Source organism: Bufo bufo, chromosome 1, assembly GCF_905171765.1.
Source record: "Bufo bufo chromosome 1, aBufBuf1.1, whole genome shotgun sequence".
NCBI classification, from domain to species: domain Eukaryota; kingdom Metazoa; phylum Chordata; class Amphibia; order Anura; family Bufonidae; genus Bufo; species Bufo bufo.
Window position 1 is genome coordinate 378,125,481 of NC_053389.1, and position 21,631 is coordinate 378,147,111.

A 21,631-nucleotide genomic window follows, 5' to 3' on the forward strand; every position below is an offset into this window, starting at 1 on the left:
TTTTTTGAATATGGGTACCACAAACGGAAATACGGACATACAGAAAAGGAATAACTTCCGTTTTTGCAGACCCATTGAAATTAATGGTTCCGCATACGGTCCGCAAAAAAAAAAAAAAAAAAAAACGGAACGGACACGGTAAAAAAAATATGTTCGTATGCATGAGCCATTACACTGTAAATTAAATGTCATTTCAAGTTACGATGGCCCCGGAAAGATCACTAAACATATTGTACCCTGAGCACACTAAGATCTTATTCACATCACCATACTTTCCTCAGTGTATTATCCATTTCTTCAAAATGACACCACAGGCACCCATACGAGTCATTGGTGCTATTCACACATTCTGGTTCATTTTCATGGATGAGAATAGTTATTTCTATTGATGGGTGTGAGAAAAAAACAACAACTTTGTACACAATACAAAAGCTGTCTTCCACGGTTTTCCATTTTTTGCAGACAGGAAATCAGTCATGTGAATAAGCAGTACTAGAGGGACCACTGCAACTAAAATAAACTACCAGTTTACAATGGAGCCGCACCGGACCACAAGACGCATGTAGGGTGGAAAATAATAAAAAATAATATTTCATATCAGACACCCAATCTTCATCAGACCTCAGATCAGACGCCCAATCTTCATCAGACCTCAGATCAGAGAAAAAATAAAAGAACTTACCTCTCTTGCTTTTAGTCTCAAACTCCCAAATCAGCCACAATCTTTATCAGACCTCAGATCAGACCCCAATCTTCATCAGACAAAATATAAATAAAAAGACTCACCTCTTCTGCTTTTAGTCTTCTTCCTGGGTGGGCTTCTTTTTGAGCTGCTTCCCCTATTGCTACACCCCTGTGCTTTATGCAAACTAAGTCCTGGCACTGTACACTGTCAGGACACAGCTACAGCACCTAGAGAATACGACTAGGGAGCGGTGAGTAAAGCCAGCACGTGCTATAGTATATTCACTGCTCCTCGGTCCTACAGTATTTAGAGTGCTTCCCCCACTTCTGGGGTAAAAGGTGCATCTTAGGGTGGGTTCATATCCCATTTTTGCCCTCTGTTTAACGTAAACGTTGACGGATGCCTCAGACTGATGCCATACAGTGGCATCTGTTCACTATATTGTTCCATTGTAAAAAAAAAGTATACGTTAACATATAGGTTTTTTACAGGACTCTGCAGGATACAAAAGCGTGCTACACTTTTGTATTCCCCCCCCCCCTCAACATATATGTTAAATGGATGGCATAAATGTGATGTGAACGCACCCTTATAATGCGGAAATACAGTATATTAAACATTATTTCAGTAGACCAGAAACACGGGGGGTTTCTTGTACCCTGTATGGGCATTAACACATTAGGGTATGTTCACACATCACAGCTGATGGGCATTTAGACATGGATTCTGTACCAAAAACTGTATTACATCAGCTAACGCTTGGATCGGGTGTGGACTAAAAGATACGGTCATGTTCATGGGGTTTACACAGAGCTTGGGTCATCGGCTTCCATACATGCCAAGCCCATAGTCCTTTGTAATGCTTCCAAGAGCCACCCCACAATTGGATCTCAGGGAGCAGAAGGAGTTGGCTCTCCTTCCGAATACCCCTTAGATTCCATGGTCAGCATTCACAGTGGCATCTATTGGGTTAATCCGCTATCATTGGAGCTTCCAGCTATGCTGGCAGATACAGTAGTGGCTTGGCTGTCAGTAACAAGCACATGTGTCAGGATGAATCTCTGCCCACAATGCTAGCAAGAAATTCATTCTCACGATTGTGCCATGGGTTGTAACCAGGTTAGAATCGTGCACAATGTATGGCATGTGATCCCGGAAGTGCCAGGATCATATAATCGGACCAGGAGTACAGCGCTGGCATGGTAAGCAACTTTTAATACGTACCAATGAAAACGTTTCTACTATAGTCAAGGTGTGGTGGACATTAAATTGTATAAACCCTGTAACAGCAAACTTGACCTTCCAATATGTCCGACCAAGCCTAGTGAACTTTGTTACGTTGCGATATTTCACATTATTATCAATAGTTATCGGTCAGGTGATTTATAGATCACACAGCTAGCAAGAACAGGGCCAGAACAGAAGGATGTGCAAACATGACTGCTACACAATTATCTGTGGGGGAACATGCATAACATACACCTGATAACCCCTGATCGTCTGCCTTCCCGTAGGTCCCTGCCTCCACAGCTCTATACACCCGGAGCTCTGCCCTCAATCATCAAGTGTTCTCCAATATAAAAACATCATACTCCTATAATAAACCATCACACATTTATAACAAAATATAATCCTGTCTCATAACAGAGCATCACATCATACTCTTATAATAGAACATCATGTTCTAGAGAGGTTACTTATGTTGATATATACGGCACCCGGAAATCTTTGCCTGTCCTACAGAGAATGTCTGGAGCAGCAGTGTGCATGCTCAACCACCGCTCCATTAATTTGAGAGACTCAGGAGCTCCATTCTCGTGATCAGCGTGGGTACCAGCTGTCAGACAGCCACTAAAAATAAGGGGCTACAGTCCTCATTCAGCATTTCGGCCCCTTCCATTTTCCTATGCACAGCAGAACCCCAGCACCTGAGGGTGAAGTAAACAGCAGCCTATCCCAGTAAGGGTCCATTCACACGTCCGTTGTTTCTTTCCTGATCTGTTCCGTTTTTTGCTGAACAGATCTGGACCAGATCTGGACCCATTCATTTTCAATGGGTCCTGAAAAAAAACGGACAGCACAATGTCTGATTTTTTTTCAGGACCCATTGAAAATGAATGGGTCCAGATCTGGTCCAGATCTGTTCAGCAAAAAACGGAACAGATCAGGAAAGAAACAACGGACGTGTGAATGGACCCTAACTTGGGTGCAGTCAGTGGCCAGGGCACCACCCAAGTAATTCAGCACTGTGGCCCCTTCACTGGGGGTGAACAGCGAAGTCATCAATCAGCGAGGGGGCAGATTTATCCCCGCAGCACAATGCTAGCACTGCATCTAATAAATGGGGAATTTCACACCAATTACATTATGGACACATAGGGGGTGTGAGGGATAATAATCCATTTTGTATAAACATGTCCTCTATCTTGTGTATATGGGAGATTTAGGTCAGGTCCTAATGGTGCTTAACCCCTTAAGGATTCAGCCCGATTTCACCTTAAGGACTTGGCCATTTTTTGCAAATTTGACCAGTGTCACTTTAAGTGCTGATAACTCTAAAACGCTTTGACTTATCCAGGCCATTCTGAGATCGTTTTTTCGTCACATATTGTACTTCATGACACTGGTAAAATGAAGTAAAAAAAAATCTTTTTTAATTATAAAAAAATACCAAATTTAACAAAGATTTGTAAAAAATGGCAAATTTCCAAGTTTCAATTTCTCTACTTCTATAATACATAGTAATACCTCCAAAAATAGTTATTACTTTACATTCCCCATATGTCTACTTCATGTTTGGATCATTTTGGGAATGATATTTTATTTTTGGGGATGTTACAAGGCTTAGAAGTTTAGAAGAAAATCTTGACATTTTTCAGAAATTTTCAAAAACCCAATTTTTAGGGACCAGTTCAGGTCTGAAGTCACTTTGCGAGGCTTACATAATAGAAACCACCCAAAAATGACCCCATTCTATAAACTACACCCCTCAAGGTATTCAAAACTGATTTTACAAACGTTGTTAACCCTTTAGGTGTTCCACAAGAATTAATGGAAAATAGATACAATTTAAAAATTTCACTTTTTTGGCAGATTTTTCATTTTAATATTTTTTTTACTTTTACAAAGCAAGGGTTAACAGCCAAACCAAACTCAAAATTTATGGCCCTGATTCTGTAGTTTACAGAAACACCCCATATGTGATCGTAAACTGCTGTACGGGCACACGGCAGGGTGCAGAAGGAAAGGAATGCCATACGGTTTTTGGAAGGCAGATTTTGCTGGACTGTTTTTTTTGACACCATGTCCCATTTGAAGCCCCCCTGATGCACCCCTAGAGTAGAAACTCCAAAAAAGCGACCCCATTTTAGAAACTACGGGATAGGGTGGCAGTATTGTTGGTACTGGTTTAGGGTACATATGATTTTTGGTTGCTCTATATTACACTTTAATATTAAACAAGAAATAGCTGTTTTGGCACCGTTTTTATTTTTTGTTATTTACAACATTCATCTGACAGGTTAGATCATGTGATATTTATATAGACCAGGTTGTCCCCGAAAATAAGACAGTGTCTCATATTAATTTTTGCTCCAAAAGATGCGCTAGGTCTTATTTTCAGGGGATGTCTTATTTTTCCATGAAGAAAAATACGGTACACATTTATTGTTGAACAAAAAAAAAAGGAAATCAGGGTGGGGAGGGGGATCACTTAAAATGACACAGGGGGATCAGAAGGGGGAATCAAAATGGTACAGGAGAATCAGAGGGGGGGGGGGATTACTATAGCATTTTAGTACCCCCTTCTGATCCTCCTGTGTCATTTTGATTCCCCCCTCTGACCCCCCTGTGTCATTTTAAATGATCCCCCTCCCCACCCTGATCACCCTGTGTCATTTTGATTCCCCCCTCTGATCACCCTGTGTCATTTTAATTACCGTTTTTAGTCTCTCCCCCCCCATCTTCACCAGACATCCCCCACCTTCCATCAGATATTCCCCCCCCTACCTGTCACCCCGTCCCCTGTGTGTCCGTGCCAGCCAAGTTGTGAGACTCCATCAGGGCAGAGAAAGCAGCGGGCGGAAGAAGGCGGCAGCTTGTCCTGGCGGCGGCCAATCAGTGAGCACCTTACATTCTGGGGTGGCTTGCTTTATAATCGGGGAGTCATTATGTTCGGCGGATGTTTTATAATCGGGGAGGCATTACGGTATGTTCGGCCGATGCTTTATAAATCGGGGAGGCCTTATTTTCGGGGGGATGCCTTATATTACAGCGATAAGACCTACCTCTAGTTTTGCCTATTTTCGGGGGATGTCTTATTTTCGGGGAAAGACGGTAATATGTATACTTTTTTATTTATTTATGTAAGTTTTACACAATGATTACGTTTTTAGTGTTTCCATAGTCTGAGAGCCATAATTTTTTTCAGTTTTTGGCCGATTACCTTGGGTAGGGTATGATTTTTGCGGGATGAGTGTCACGGATGGTGTACCGGAAACAAGACAATACCATATAAACAATGTCTCTCTGGATCCACAACTAAGGAACAAAGGGAGACCCCTGCAATAGACCTGCCGCTCTCCCTCACTGCTCAGCCTATGCGAACACCCCAAAGGTGGATGGCCGCATATCCACGTTCCTCGGCTATCTATTACCTGAAGACCCTACAATAGTGAAGGGACACGACCACCGGCTCCCTACACTGACACGGAGGGAGTCAGGGTCACCTGGATCCAGAAAAGACAAAATCATAAATACATAAACAGCACTTATCTTGCAGACGACTGACGACTGAGGACTGGGGACTGGGAACTGGGAACAGCATGCACACACACTCCAGGAAGTTGTATCAGCCGCACACTACTGCATTATGGGGAGGAACTTAAAGGGTAGCAATCAGTCCAACTGCATGACAGCTGAGATAGACTAACGAGATGAAAAACTAAACCAAAACAAAGAAATTCAAGGAGGAGGATCTGAGAAGCTCCTGTGAGCGCTTCTCAGCTGTCTGGCTGTGACAGTACCCCTCCCTCTAGGAGTGGACTCCGGACACTCAGGGCCCACCTTCTCAGGATGGGACCTATGGAAAGCCCTGATGAGACGAGAGGCCTTAATGTCCGTCACTGGGACCCACATCCTCTCCTCAGGACCATAACCCTCCCAATGAACGAGGTACTGGAGGGAACCGCGGACAAGACGAGAATCCACAATCCTAGAGACCTGAAATTCAAGATTTCCATCAACCATAATCGGAGGAGGAGGCAAAGGCGAGGGTACAATAGGTTGAACATAAGGTTTCAATAAGGACTTATGAAAAACATTATGGATCTTCCAAGTCTGAGGAAGATCAAGACGGTAGGCAACAGGATTGATGACAGACAGGATCTTGTAAGGCCCAATAAACCTAGGACCCAACTTCCAGGAGGGAACCTTCAATTTGATATTCTTGGTAGACAACCACACCAGATCACCAACATTCAGGTCCGGACCAGGCACACGTCTCTTATCCGCCACACGCTTATCTCTCTCACTCATGCTCTTTAGATTATCCTGAATCTTTTGCCAAATAGATGACAAAGACGAGGAGAATCTGTCCTCATCAGGCAAACCAGAAGAGCCCTCTCCCGAGATAGTCCCAAACTGCGGATGGAACCCATATGCACCAAAAAATGGTGACTTATCAGAGGACTCCTGACGACGGTTATTTAAAGCAAACTCAGCAAGGGACAAAAAAGAACACCAATCCTCCTGATTCTCCGCCACAAAACCAGGAAAAGGGATAAAATGCACCATTTTGCTAAAACGGTCCACCACCACCAGAATCACAGACTTCCCCGAGGAACGAGGCAAGTCCGTTATGAAGTCTATGGACAGATGTGTCCAAGGACGGGAAGGAATGGGCAAAGGAAGGAGAGGACCTGATGGCCGTGAATGAGGGACCTTGGCACGAGCGCAAGTCTCGCAAGCTGCCACAAAACCCTCAACCGACTTACGAAGCGCAGGCCACCAGAATCTCCGAGCGATGAGATCCAGTGTGGCTCTTGCCCCCGGGTGCCCAGCAAGGACCGTGTCGTGGTGTTCTTTAAAAATCTTGTGTCTCAAAGCGAGAGGCACAAACAACCTCCCAGGAGGACAAAGATCAGGAGCTTCTGACTGGGCTGCCTGCACCTCTGCCTCCAATTCAGGAAAAAGAGCAGAGACCACCACACCTTCAGCCAAAATGGGACCCGGGTCTTCAAAATTCCCACCTCCCGGAAAACAACGTGACAGGGCATCTGCCTTCACATTCTTAACCCCAGGGCGGAACGTAACAACAAAATTAAACCTTGAAAAGAACAAAAGACCATCTGGCCTGTCTCGGGTTCAGACGCTTGGCTGACTCCAAGTAGGCCAGATTTTTATGGTCAGTAAACACGGTAATAGGGTGTCTGGCTCCCTCTAGCCAATGGCGCCATTCCTCAAAAGCCAACTTGATGGCCAACAATTCCCTATCTCCCACATCATAATTTCTCTCTGCGGAGGAGAGTTTCTTTGAGAAAAAGGCACACGGTTGCCATTTGGCAGGAGAGGAACCCTGAGACAAGACCGCACCCACCCCTACCTCAGAAGCATCAACCTCAACTATGAAGGGTAACGAAATATCAGGTTGTACTAGGATGGGAGCGGAAGCAAAACTCTCATTGATATTAGAAAAGGCCTTACGCGCCTCTACCGACCAGGAAGAAAAATCTACCCCCTTTCTGGTCATATCAGTGAGTGGTTTAACAACAGAGGAATAATTCAAAATAAATTTGATGTAATAATTGGCAAAGCCCAAAAAACGCATCAGCGCCTTCTGATTCTCAGGAAGCTCCCACTCAAGCACAGCGCGGACCTTCTCGGGGTCCATGCGAAAACCAGAAGCGGAGACAAGAAACCCCAGAAATTGGATTTCTGGAACCGCAAACACACATTTTTCCAGTTTCGCGTATAATTTATTCTCCCGTAGGATGAGCAAGACCTGACGTAAGTGTTCCTTATGAGTCTTGAAATCAGGAGAAAAAATCTAAATGTCATCCAAATACACTAATACAAATTTTCCCATTAAATGATAAAAAATGCTGTTGACGAAATGCTGAAAAACGGCTGGGGCATTCATCAAACCAAAAGGCATAACCAAATTCTCAAAATGGCCCTCAGGGGTATTGAAAGCCGTCTTCCATTCGTCTCCTTCTCTGACCCTAACCAGGTTGTATGCCCCTCTTAGGTCTAATTTGGAAAAGACTTTAGCCCCAACAACCTGGTTAAACAGGTCCGGGATCAGAGGAAGCGGATAAGGATCACGAATAGTGATACTGTTCAGCTCCCTGAAATCCAGACAAGGTCTTAAAGAACCATCTTTTTTCTTAACAAAGAAAAAACCAGCGGCAACAGGTGACTTCGAAGGTCGTATGTGTCCTTTTTTTAGACTCTCAGAGATATAAGCCCGCATAGCGACCCTCTCAGGTTGGGAGAGATTGTATAAACGAGATTTAGGCAGCTTGGCGCCTGGGATGAGATTAATAGGGCAATCATACTCCCTGTGCGGAGGTAAACCCTGAACTCCACTCTCAGAGAAGACATCCAAAAATTCAGAGAGGAAAGGTGGTACAGTCTTAGTAGAAACCTCAGAAACAGATGTTATGAGGCAATTCTCTCTGCAAAAGTTACTCCAACCATTTATTTGCCTCGCTTGCCAATCAATGGTGGGGTTATGTTTAGTGAGCCAGGGTAGCCCCAACACTAGAGGAGTAGGCAAACCGCTAAGGACGAAACATGACACATCCTCAACATGAGCATCACTCACAATTAAACGGATATTGTGAACTATGCCCTTTAATGATTTCTGAGAAAGTGGAGCTGAATCAATAGCAAAAACAGGAATATCCTTTCCCAAAGTGCATACCTGGAAACCATGAGTTATTGCAAATTGATTATCAATGAGATTGACAGCTGCTCCACTATCCACAAAAATCTCACAAAAAATGCTCTTGCTCTCTAGCGCCACCCTAGCAGGCAGGACAAAACGGGAACTACAAGCAAACGGAAAACCTTCAATTTCCGCCTCAACCCTGCCAATAGTAACAGACGGAACATTTTTAAAAGATTTTTTCCGTTTTGTCTCTTTATTACTCCCAGAAAACTGCCTGAATCTCCTAGAGGGACAAGCATTTGCCAAATGATTTATACCTCCACAACAAAAACAAACCCTCCCATGCGAGCTGAATCTTCTATTGTCTGAGGCAATCAACCCCAGCTGCATGGGCTCCTGCTCAGAAGGGGCTGACAGCGACTGAGACTCCTGCGCACAGAATGAGACCGCTGCACTGTTCCGGGACTGAGTAGGACAGGAAGGAGAGATCTCTCGTCTCTCTCTAAGACGCCTGTCAATACGAACGGCCTGAGACATAGCAGAGTCCAAGGAGATAGTCCTCTCATGAAAGGAAAATGCATCTTTCAATCACTCTGAAAGACCATGGCAAAATTGACTTCGGAGTGCAGCATCATTCCAACCAGTATCAGCTGCCCATCTCCGAAATTCTGAGCAGTATATCTCTGCGGATTGTTTACCCTGGCATAACAGACATAGTCTAGACTCAGCCAGAGCAATACGATCTGGATCATTATATATCTGACCCAGGGCTAAAAAGAATTCATCCACTGAGCGGAGGGGCCGTGCCCCCTCCGGTAGCGAAAAGGCCCAAGACTGAGCGTTACCCCTGAGCAGCGATACAATGATCCCCACCCTCCGTTCTTCATCACCAGAAGAATGGGGAAGAAGGCGAAAATGGAGTTTGCAAGCCTCTTTAAAACGCACAAAATTCTCACTACCTCAGAGAACGTATCCGGGAGCGAGATCTTGGGCTCAGCACAAACTCCATGAACGCAAGCTGAACCGGTCACTTGAAACTGAGAAAAAATCCTACGGAGATCAGCTACCTCCAATGAAAGACCCTGGAGGCGTTCAGCCAAAAGTGAAACCGGATCCATGCTTGAGACGGTTTTGGCGGCTGATAATGTCACGGATGGTGTACCGGAAACAAGACAATACCATATAAACAATGTCTCTCTGGATCCACAACTAAGGAACAAAGGGAGACCCCTGCAATAGACCAGCCGCTCTCCCTCACTGCTCAGCCTATGCGAACACCCCAAAGGTGGATGGCCGCATATCCACGTTCCTCGGCTATCTATTACCTGAAGACCCTACAATAGTGAAGGGACACGACCACCGGCTCCCTACACTGACACGGAGGGAGTCAGGGTCACCTGGATCCAGAAAAGACAAAATCATAAATACATAAACAGCACTTATCTTACTGAGGACTGAGGACTGGGAACTGAGGACTGGGAACTGAGGACTGGGAACTAAGAACTGGGAACTAAGAACTGGGAACTAAGAACTGGGAACTAAGAACTGGGAACTAAGAACTGGGAACTAAGAACTGGGAACTAAGAACTGGGAACTAAGAACTGGGAACTAAGAACTGGGAACTAAGAACTGGGAACTAAGAACTGGGAACAGCATGCACACACACTCCAGGAAGTTGTATCAGCCGCACACTACTGCATTATGGGGAGGAACTTAAAGGGTAGCAATCAGTCCAACTGCATGACAGCTGAGATAGACTAACGAGATGAAAAACTAAACCAAAACAAAGAAATTCAAGGAGGAGGATCTGAGAAGCTCCTGTGAGCGCTTCTCAGCTGTCTGGCTGTGACAATGAGATGACGGTTTTATTGGCACTATTTTAGGGTGCGTGTGACTTTTTGATAGCTTGCTATTACACTTTTTGTGATGTAAGGTGACAAAAAATTGTTTATTTAGCACAGTTTCATTTAAAAAGATTTTACGGTGTTCATCTGAGGGGTTAGGTGATGTGATATTTTTATAGAGCGGGTCGATACGGATGCGGCGATACATATATATAAAAAAAAAAAGTATACATATTAGGTATCGCCGCATCATTTTTATTTTTTGGGCGATTGTCTCAGGTAGGGGCTAATTTTTTGCGGGATGAGGTGACGGTTAGATTGGTACTATTTTTTTTCACTTTATTTTTTGTCCCACTTTGGGACTTGAACTTTTGGGGGTCTATTCCTTTACAATGCATTCCAATACTTCTGTATTGGAATGCATTGGCTGTATGAGTAATACTGTGTGTATTACTCATACAGCTTCCGGCCTGTCCCCATGCCATCGGGTCCCTTCTACAGCCGCATGGGGACCCGATGGCACCGCCACACGCCGCCGCAAATCGCAGGTAAAGCCACAAACCGCAGGTCTGAATTGACCTGCGGTTTGCGGCGATCAGCGACACGGGAAGGGGGGTCACGGGACCCCCCCCCCGGCGCTGTGACAGGATGCCACAACGCCGTTGTGACAGGATGCCCGCTGAATGATTTCACGGACATCCTGTTCCTATTAACCCCCGCCGCGATGCAATTTAGTTTTAAAGTTATGACGTATCGGTACGTCATGGGTCCTTAAGGACTCGGGAAACATGCCGTACCGGTATGTCAATAAATTTCCTTGGAATCTAGGAGCCAGTTAAAAAAGTTAGGAGCCGGGCGGAGCCGCGTCATAAAATCTATATTGCAATATAATTTTAAGCATGTGCGATATGCGATATATTGTTTTCTATATTTGGGGGGGGGGGGGTGTTTAAACTTTTTTTTTTTTTTTTTATTTAATAACTATTAGCCTCCTTAAGGGCTAGAACCCTTGTCATATTCACCCTAATAGAGCTCTATTAGGGTGAATAGGACTTTACACTCACCCTGCTGCCCTGTGCTTTGTGCACACAACAGCAGGGAGCTGACCATGGCAGCCAGCCTATCATGTGCCCTCCAGCCTCTGATCAGCCCCTCCAGCCTCTGACTCTTATCAGCCCCCTCTGGTAACAAAACCACCCCCCCTCCCTCTCCAGTATTAATCATTGGTGGCAGTGGCCACAGGGTCCCCCTCCTCCTCCCCCCCCCCCCCATCATTGTTAATGCTGGGGCTCCGATCGGTTACCATGGCAGCCAGGACGCTACTGAAGTCCTGGCTGCGATGGTATGTTAGTGAGCAGCATTATACTCACGTGCGCCGTGATCGCCGGGAGCTCCTTCTTCTCATAGGTCTGTGCGGCGCATTGCTAATGCTATAAGCATTAGCAATGAGCCGCACAGACAGAAGAAGGAGCGCCCGGCGGCCATGGCGCACGTGAGTATAATGCTGCTCACTAACATACCATGGCAGCCAGGACTTCAGTAGCGTGACTCCTGGCTTCCATGGTAACCCATCGGAGCCCCAGCATTACACTGCTGGGACTCCGATCGGAACTGCCCACTGCCACCAATGCAGACAAACATTCCCGGCACCCGACCTCTGACAGGACGCTGTGATCCGCGCGATTAACACCTCAACTGAGGGGTTAATCGCGCGGATCACAGCGTGCAGTCATAGGGGCCGGGATATGGCCGGCACATTGGTATTCAGGCATTCATTGGTGGCGCAGTGGCCACAGTCCCTCCCCTCCTCCTCCTACTCTGTTCTCATTGGTGGTCAGCGGCAGCCGCGCACAGTGGGGAGGGACTCCTCTCCTTCTCCACTGTGCCGGCTCAGGAAACCATGGTGCGCGCCGAGAGTGCATCTTTGAAAACGGGCTGACAAATACCCAAGCGCCAGGACCAAATTCCTGGTCGCCATGACGACCTGGGATTTGTCGAGCCCTGCCTTAAGGGGTTAAAGGGTTAAATAGACAGATTATAATAAAGCTAAAAACAAGGTCAAAAAGTCAGTTTATGTGTGTTGATCACACGCACACACCCCCACCCCTCCCCACAGTTTCCTCTCTAGCAGATAGTATATTCTGAGCCTCGTGGGGGGGGGAAAGAGGAGAGAGGAATGGAAACATACGTATGGTCTTATATGGTCCTATGATTTATATCTTGTAACCGCAAATGTCATGTTTGTCATGTGATTTTTTTTTTCTGTTTCAAGCCTATATTATTGTGAGCTTATCTTTGAATTGAAGAGAAAATCTGATACAACTATATCCAATGTTTGTGTCAGTTTCCCGAGCGCTCAAATCCCTTTTAATTTGGATTCCAACAATCATAGGTGAAGGGATATTTCCCTAACAAAATCTTGGCGCCCAACGTGGGGCTCAACTAAAGGACACTTCATCTGGTCTCCAACAAATTGGACATTCTGGTCCGGGATTTGCAGATATAAGAAATAGCTTTGAATCCCTCTTAAATTTGGATTCCAACAATCATAGGTGATTTATCAAGACTGGTACTACCCCATAGAGCTGAAATCAGCTTGTCTGTCACTAGCTTATGGCAGCATTAAAGGGGTTGTGAGGCCTAGAAGACAACAACCCCAGTGGTTGAAAGGTCTAATCCATGAAAGGGGTTCTCTGGGAATAAAAAAAATAAAAATACTTAAATATTACTTTATTATAAATATATTCCCAAAATACCTTTCATTAGTTATAATGGTTTATTTTGTCTGGGGAGCAATCATTAGGAGAAATAAAATAGCTGCCGTCCTATTAGCACACACAAAACCTGTCCTAATCATACAGGAGGACAAGTTACTTCACAACACTGAGCTAAAGAGCTGCCTCATCCTCTTCTCTGCTTGTATTCAGGATCATAATCCCTGACAGGTGAATCTCTGTGGGAATGGAGAAGATGAGGAGACATGGGAGGAGGGCATTTGCCATGCTTTCAGGACAAAAGTGAATGGAAATATTCAGAGGTTGGAGACCCATCCAGACCTAATGCTTGGCTAGAACCATATTTCCTTTGGGGCTTAGGGTACTTTCACACTAGCATTTTTGTTTTCTGGCATAGAGTTCCGTCCTAGGGGCTCAATACCGGAAAAGAACTGATCAGTTTTATCCTAATGAATTCTGAATGGAGAGCAATCCGTTCAGGATGCATCAGGATGTCTTCAGTTCAGTCTTTTTGCCTTTTCAGGACGGAGATAATACCGCAGCATGCTGCGGTTTTATCTCCGTCCAAAATTCCGGAACACTTGCCAGCATTTTTTCCCATTGAAATGCATTAATGCCGGATCCGGCCCAGAGTGTTCCAGCAAAACCGAAAACGGATCCGGCATTGCGGTCTCCGAATGCTAAGACCGGAAAAAATGTGAAAAAAAATAAAATGCCGGATCCGTTTTTTCCAGGTGATACCGGAGAGACGGATCCGGCATTTCAATGCATTTGTCATACAGATCAGGATCCTGATCTGTCTGACAAATGCCATCAATTTGCATACGTTTGGACGGAGCCGGCAGGCAGTTCTGGCGACGGAACTGCCTGCCGGAATCCTCTGCCGCAAGTGTGAAAGCACCCTTAAACAGCCTGAGCTCCACGCAGATATATTTCCACTGCACTGATACATAGTAGCAAACTATCAGGAGCAGCAGGGCACAAGGTCAAGGCACCACAGGCCAATATGTGTGAAGTATGTTCACACTATCAATACCCACTGCGTATTACAACATCAGCACATCATTGCTTTCACTTTACAGTGTCTCCTAGCAACCATCCATGGAAAACAGACTGATGGCAGAGTGTAGAGCCAGAATCAGACCAAAGCAGTGGATGCTGCCACTTTCAGACCTGTCAATTGCCCTACTGACTATTCAGAGAGTGGCCCAGGTCCTTGTAGGTCAGCTGTATTCACTGTCAGCAAGCAGAGATATTCATAGTTATAAAAGGTGAGAAGCCAGATTGTAAATGTAACGTGACCCGATATAATGCGGTACAGGACACAACACTGCCTGGTTGTGTGCCACCCATACCAGCTGGATAGATGGGAGAGAGCTGCAGGGATACTGTCACTGACCTCGGTGACCACGGTGGAGTGGTAGAGGTCCCGGTCATAGTGCCAGCCGTCCAGACACTTCTCCTTCTCGATGACCTCCACATTGACGTCCACCCCAGGAAGGAGCCCCAGGGCAGAATAGTTCCTCAGGGTGTCCAGCCTGTACCTCCAGCACCTGCTCTCCACCGGCTGCCCGTCCTTCTCCTCCCAGGGGATGCTGACATTCCTCCAAGCCTGGCTCAGGTTGGCACTGCCGGGTACTAGGCACCGGTGCTCAGGAATAGCGACCAGGAAGACAGCGGAGAGCCCGGTGAAACCGTTGGGTATGATGCTGGCGCTGAGGAGGAAGAAGATGGTCAGCTGGAAGGGCCCCCAGTCCCCGAGGAAGGAGGTCGCCTCATCATAGTCTCGCATGGCTAGGTGGAGGCGGGCGCCCGGGCGGAAGAGGAGGGGGTGAACCCTGCTGGGAAGCACAGCAACAGGGAACGGTGACTACCGGGTGGGCTGTGCTATGTACTGGCCACAGCACGGACTATACACCCGTGGGGCGGTGTTCTGTGCAAATCTGCTGCCCATACAAATCTGCTGCCCGCGTCACTTCCTGTCTGTACGTGCGGCTTCTTAGGTAGGTGTGTTCTAAATCCTGTAATCTTATTGGCTATATGGAGGGCTTGTCTCAGGGCAGCTGATCTTAACAGCTGCTTTCGGTGAACGCGCGGGCAGCAGATTTGCACAGCGCAGGGCTGTGTGAACGCGCAGGGGCAGCAGATTCGCATGGTAAGCACAGTGTATGTTATTTGTGCTTAAACCTATATAGGGCACAGTTGGCAGACTCGGAGGGGGCATCTTTTATTGGGGGACAGTGGGCAGACTTGGATTGGGCATCGGACACTTAAAGGGGGCCTCCGATGCATCATGTAAACCTATATAGGGGACAGTTGGCAGATTCGGAGGTGGCATCTTTTATTGGTGGACAGTGGGCAGACTTGGATTGGGCATCGGACACTTAAAGGGGGCCTCCGATGCATCATGTAATCCTATATAGGGGACAGTTGGCAGACTTGGAGGTGGCATCTTTTATTGGAGGACAGTGGGCAGACTTGGACTGGGCATCGGACACTTAAAGCAGGCCTCCGATTCTTCATATATTCAAAGCAGGGCAGCAGATTTGCACGGTAGCCTCAATGTATTTTATCTGTGCTGAAACCTATATAGGGGACAGTTGGCAGACTTGGAGGTGGCATCTTTTATTGGGGGACAGTGTGCAGACTTGGATTGGGCATCGGACACTTAAAGCAGGCCTCCGATTCTTCATATATTCAAAGCAGGGCAGCAGATTTGCACGGTAGCCTCAATGTATTTTATCTGTGCTGAAACCTATATAGGGGACAGTTGGCAGACTTGGAGGTGGCATCTTTTATTGGGGGACAGTGGGCAGACTTGGATTGGGCATCGGACACTTAAAGCAGGCCTCCGATGCATCATATATTCAAAGCAGGGCAGCAGATTTGCACGGTAGCCTCAATGTATTTTATCTGTGCTAAAACCTATATAGGGGACAGTTGGCAGACTTGGAGGTGGCATCTTTTATTGGGGGACAGTGTGCAGACTTCGATTGGGCATCGGACACTTAAAGGGGGCCTCCGATGCATCATGTAAACCTATATAGGGGACAGTTGGCAGATTCGGAGGTGGCATCTTTTATTGGTGGACAGTGGGCAGACTTGGATTGGGCATCGGACACTTAAAGGGGGCCTCCGATGCATCATGTAATCCTATATAGGGGACAGTTGGCAGACTTGGAGGTGGCATCTTTTATTGGAGGACAGTGGGCAGACTTGGACTGGGCATCGGACACTTAAAGCAGGCCTCCGATTCTTCATATATTCAAAGCAGGGCAGCAGATTTGCACGGTAGCCTCAATGTATTTTATCTGTGCTGAAACCTATATAGGGGACAGTTGGCAGACTTGGAGGTGGCATCTTTTATTGGGGGACAGTGTGCAGACTTGGATTGGGCATCGGACACTTAAAGCAGGCCTCCGATTCTTCATATATTCAAAGCAGGGCAGCAGATTTGCACGGTAGCCTCAATGTATTTTATCTGTGCTGAAACCTATATAGGGGACAGTTGGCAGACTTGGAGGTGGCATCTTTTATTGGGGGACAGTGGGCAGACTTGGATTGGGCATCGGACACTTAAAGCAGGCCTCCGATGCATCATATATTCAAAGCAGGGCAGCAGATTTGCACGGTAGCCTCAATGTATTTTATCTGTGCTAAAACCTATATAGGGGACAGTTGGCAGACTTGGAGGTGGCATCTTTTATTGGGGGACAGTGTGCAGACTTCGATTGGGCATCGGACACTTAAAGCAGGCCTCCAATTCTTCATATATTCAAAGCAGGGCAGCAGATTTGCACGGTAGCCTCAATGTATTTTATCTGTGCTGAAACCTATATAGGGGACAGTTGGCAGACTTGGAGGTGGCATCTTTTATTGGAGGACAGTGGGCAGACTTGGATTGGGCATCGGACACTTAAAGGGGGCCTCCGATGCATCATGTAATCCTATATAGGGGACAGTTGGCAGACTTGGAGGTGGCATCTTTTATTGGAGGACAGTGGGCAGACTTGGATTGGGCATCGGACACTTAAAGCAGGCCTCCGATTCTTCATATATTCAAAGCAGGGCAGCAGATTTGCACGGTAGCCTCAATGTATTTTATCTGTGCTGAAACCTATATAGGGGACAGTTGGCAGACTTGGAGGTGGCATCTTTTATTGGAGGACAGTGGGCAGACTTGGATTGGCCATCGGACACTTAAAGCAGGCCTCCGATTCTTCATATATTCAAAGCAGGGCAGCAGATTTGCACGGTAGCCTCAATGTATTTTATCTGTGCTAAAACCTATATAGGGGACAGTTGGCAGATTCGGAGGTGGCATCTTTTATTGGTGGACAGTGGGCAGACTTGGATTGGGCATCGGACACTTAAAGGGGGCCTCCGATGCATCATGTAATCCTATATAGGGGACAGTTGGCAGACTTGGAGGTGGCATCTTTTATTGGGGGACAGTGTGCAGACTTGGATTGGGCATCGGACACTTAAAGCAGGCCTCCGATGCATCATGTATTCAAAGCAGGGCAGCAGATTTGCACGGTAGCCTCAATGTATTTTATCTGTGCTAAAACCTATATAGGGGACAGTTGGCAGACTTGGAGGTGGCATCTTTTATTGGGGGACAGTGTGCAGACTTGGATTGGGCATCGGACACTTAAAGCAGGCCTCCGATGCATCATGTATTCAAAGCAGGGCAGCAGATTTGCACGGTAGCCTCAATGTATTTTATCTGTGCTAAAACCTATATAGGGGACAGTTGGCAGACTTGGAGGTGGCATCTTTTATTGGGGGACAGTGTGCAGACTTGGATTGGGCATCGGACACTTAAAGCAGGCCTCCAATTCTTCATATATTCAAAGCAGGGCAGCAGATTTGCACGGTAGCCTCAATGTATTTTATCTGTGCTAAAACCTATATAGGGGACAGTTGGCAGACTTGGAGGTGGCATCTTTTATTGGGGGACAGTGTGCAGACTTGGATTGGGCATCTGACACTTAAAGCAGGCCTCCGATGCATCATATATTCAAAGCAGGGCAGCAGATTTGCACGGTAGCCTCAATGTATTTTATCTGTGCTAAAACCTATATAGGGGACAGTTGGCAGACTTGGAGGTGGCATCTTTTATTGGGGGACAGTGTGCAGACTTGGATTGGGCATCGGACACTTAAAGCAGGCCTCCAATTCTTCATATATTCAAAGCAGGGCAGCAGATTTGCACGGTAGCCTCAATGTATTTTATCTGTGCTGAAACCTATATAGGGGACAGTTGGCAGACTTGGAGGTGGCATCTTTTATTGGAGGACAGTGGGCAGACTTGGATTGGGCATCGGACACTTAAAGCAGGCCTCCGATGCATCATGTATTCAAAGCAGGGCAGCAGATTTGCACGGTAGCCTCAATGTATTTTATCTGTGCTAAAACCTATATAGGGGACAGTTGGCAGACTTGGAGGTGGCATCTTTTATTGGGGGACAGTGTGCAGACTTGGATTGGGCATCGGACACTTAAAGCAGGCCTCCAATTCTTCATATATTCAAAGCAGGGCAGCAGATTTGCACGGTAGCAATATATTGGGGGGTGTCTGCGCAGTATATGGGGGGGGTGTCTGCACAGTATATTTTCTGGGGGTCTACGCAGTATATTGGGGGTTGTCTGTGCTATATATTGGGGTGGTCTGTGAAGTATATTGGGGTCGCCTGTGCGTTAGATGTTTGGGGGCAGTGTATTATATTTGGGGGAGCTGTGCAGCACGTGTGGCCTGTGTGTAAGATGTGTACAACCCTAGTTTCACCAAAAAATATTTTTTTCCTAGATCTCCTCTGCCATGGCATGCTTTTTGCTACGAAACTGCAGCCATCTCGTCACTCATTGGAGAAGGATGAGAAGCTGCCCCCCAGCCAGAGGGACACATCTGCCACCAAATCCGTCGCTCACTGGATTCTGTCATCTCCGTCTCTGTGTCTCCCACAATCCGTGTGTCTGTCTGCTGTATATGTGGACCGTCTGCTGCACTGCGTCTGTTCTGCCATTTACTCTAACCTGTTTTTTTTTTGTGTGTCCCAACTCTGACCAGCATGTTCTCCTATGGAACACGAAGTACCTGAAGTGGATTGAAGAAGCCCATGTTTGAGGCCCGCGCCCCCGGCTGGAGCAGTGAAGGGGCATCTGACAGGTGACAAGCTGCTCCTGTTTGCACCGCTACTTCAGCATTGTGTACGGTGATCACCGCGAGGTCAGAGGTCGGCAACCATAGGCCGTCCACATGCTGTGAATTACATCTCCCATCATGCTGGCAAATCATAATGAGAGGTGTAGTCCAAAACATCTGGAATACCAAATGTGTATGAATGAAAAGCATGGTGTGTGTGACTGGTCAGTAACAAGGGTTGGAGCCTTGACGTGGCGTTACTGCTCACATGTGTGTCCATGTGCCAATTCAACCAATGTGAGTGACTGTAATACTGATGAGGTAACTAAATACTGTGACGATGGAGAATTAAACGACTGTATCTCCTACACACTGCTTACACCGTGACTGTATCTCCTACACACCGCTTACAGCGTAGCAAAAGACAAAGAGGGAGCAGTGGCCAAAAGCAGAACAGCACAAGGAGTGGTGACCAGCTTATATTCTCAGGGTCACTACGGCCAGCATCACCCGATTGACACAATCGCTACTAATTTGGACATAGTGGGATCGCAAAGGGGGGGAGGGGGTGGTTCACATTCACAGGCTACTGCCTGTGCCTGCTTGGCTGACCGCAACTTTGAAGATTACTTAAATAAAAACAGGAGTCATCTTATTCCACAACTGTATTTTATTAATAGATATTGTATTGATTAATATTTAAATCATAAATAATATTGTTTTCAACAGGACACGTACAATACATCACAATGTCATAAGTATTAGCTAAAAATACACCCTTTCACCATGTGTTGTTGTGCTCTGGGGGGGGGGGGGTTAAAAAAAATTTGTTTCATTTATTCTTTTCCTTTAAAATACTGTTAGCAATCAGGTGATTTGTATACTGTTAATACGTTAAGATATTAACAGTTCTGTTGTATTCAGATGACACCAAATAATGACAGCTTGGCTGGCACAATTTGATATGTCCATATTTGTTTAAAAATTAGATTAGTAGATTAAATTATATAAAAAAAATAATAGTACCAAATTATTTTTTTACAGTTTTTAACTATAACTCATATAGAAACAAAAACAAGGAAAAGGTTACTCGGCAACCGTTCAACACAATGGGGAGTCCTGTTTTCCAACTGTTCTAAAAAGCAGATTCTCAAATTCGATGGACTGTGTTCACAATTGTACAACAGGTGTCAAACATTTCCCGTTTGCATCCAACAACAGTCTGTGTGGCATCATCCTACAAGCGGATGTTTAAAATACGCTTCTTTCAGCCCGGTCATGGAACACCTCTAGTGGCCACTCATCAGATGGTCACTATAGGTGCTTCCTAGTGCAGTGTTGCACAACGTGGAGGGCATGATTGCATGCTAGGGTGTGGAAAGGCGGGATCCAGGGGGCCCAAGTAAATTCTTGCCCAGGGTCCAATCAATATTAAAGATGGCCCTGAGTGTATGACATGTGCTGGGCTACATACTACAGTGTATGACATGTGCTAGGCTACATACTTATTATTAGATTAGTATATTGTGATAACTAGGGTATAGTATTAATCTTTTTATATATGACCATTTAAGATGTATCCCTTCTTCAAAGTAGTCACCTGGAGGACACTGGTTGTCTCTGTTGAGCAAAAATGTAAAAAATTTGAGGTTAGTTTACAAACCTACAACAATATTAGAGAGACATTGACAATTACTATAGTATCACAAAATTTAAAAAAAAATTAAATTTTTGTTTGCTAAATGGGAATCCAAGTGAAAGTATCTTACATGGAGCTCTTCCTTAGTCTTCCTCCTCCGTCGCAGGACACAGCGTTAGCCTCAGTCGATCCAACAAAGAAAAAGGTAAGATTGTTAGCTTGAATAGTTACCCGTTGAAGACTGAAAGTGCACGTAAGGTAGTCTAAACTCTACCGTTTTGTTCTTAGACAAGTATCTTACATGGAGCTCTTCCTTAGTCTTCCTCCTCAGTCGCAGGACACAGCGTTAGCCTCAGTCGATCCAACAAAGAAAAAGGTAAGATTGTTAGCTTGAATAGTTACCCGTTGAAGACTGAAAGTGCACGTAAGGTAGTCTAAACTCTACCGCTTTGTTCTTAGACAAGTATCTTACATGGAGCTCTTCCTTAGTCTTCCTCCTCAGTCGCAGGACACAGCGTTAGCCTCAGTCGATCCAACAAAGAAAAAGGTAAGATTGTTAGCTTGAATAGTTACCTGTTGAAGACTGAAAGTGCACGTAAGGTAGTCTAAACTCTACCGTTTTGTTCTTAGACAAGTATCTTACATGGAGCTCTTCCTTAGTCTTCCTCCTCCTCCGTCGCAGGACACAG

At 45.8% G+C, this 21,631-nt stretch overlaps 1 protein-coding gene and 1 long non-coding RNA gene across 2 annotated transcripts in view; one reads left to right on the forward strand and one right to left on the reverse strand.

The window, feature by feature from the left end:
* Window positions 1-15,076, reverse strand: part of LOC120977274 (solute carrier family 22 member 5-like) — a 142,038-nt gene extending 126,962 nt beyond the window's left edge. Inside the window, exon 1 of the mRNA XM_040405132.1 lies at window positions 14,555-15,076. Coding sequence (XP_040261066.1) covers window positions 14,555-14,947 — 393 coding nt within the window. The 5' untranslated portion in view covers window positions 14,948-15,076. The remainder of the gene's footprint in view (window positions 1-14,554) is intronic.
* A 150-nt stretch (window positions 15,077-15,226) lies between these two features.
* Window positions 15,227-21,142, forward strand: LOC120977298. The gene is made up of 3 exons (XR_005773867.1): window positions 15,227-15,310; window positions 18,968-19,327; window positions 21,090-21,142. It is a non-coding gene; the product is annotated as an uncharacterized LOC120977298 (long non-coding RNA).
* The last annotated feature ends 489 nt before the right edge of the window (window positions 21,143-21,631 follow it).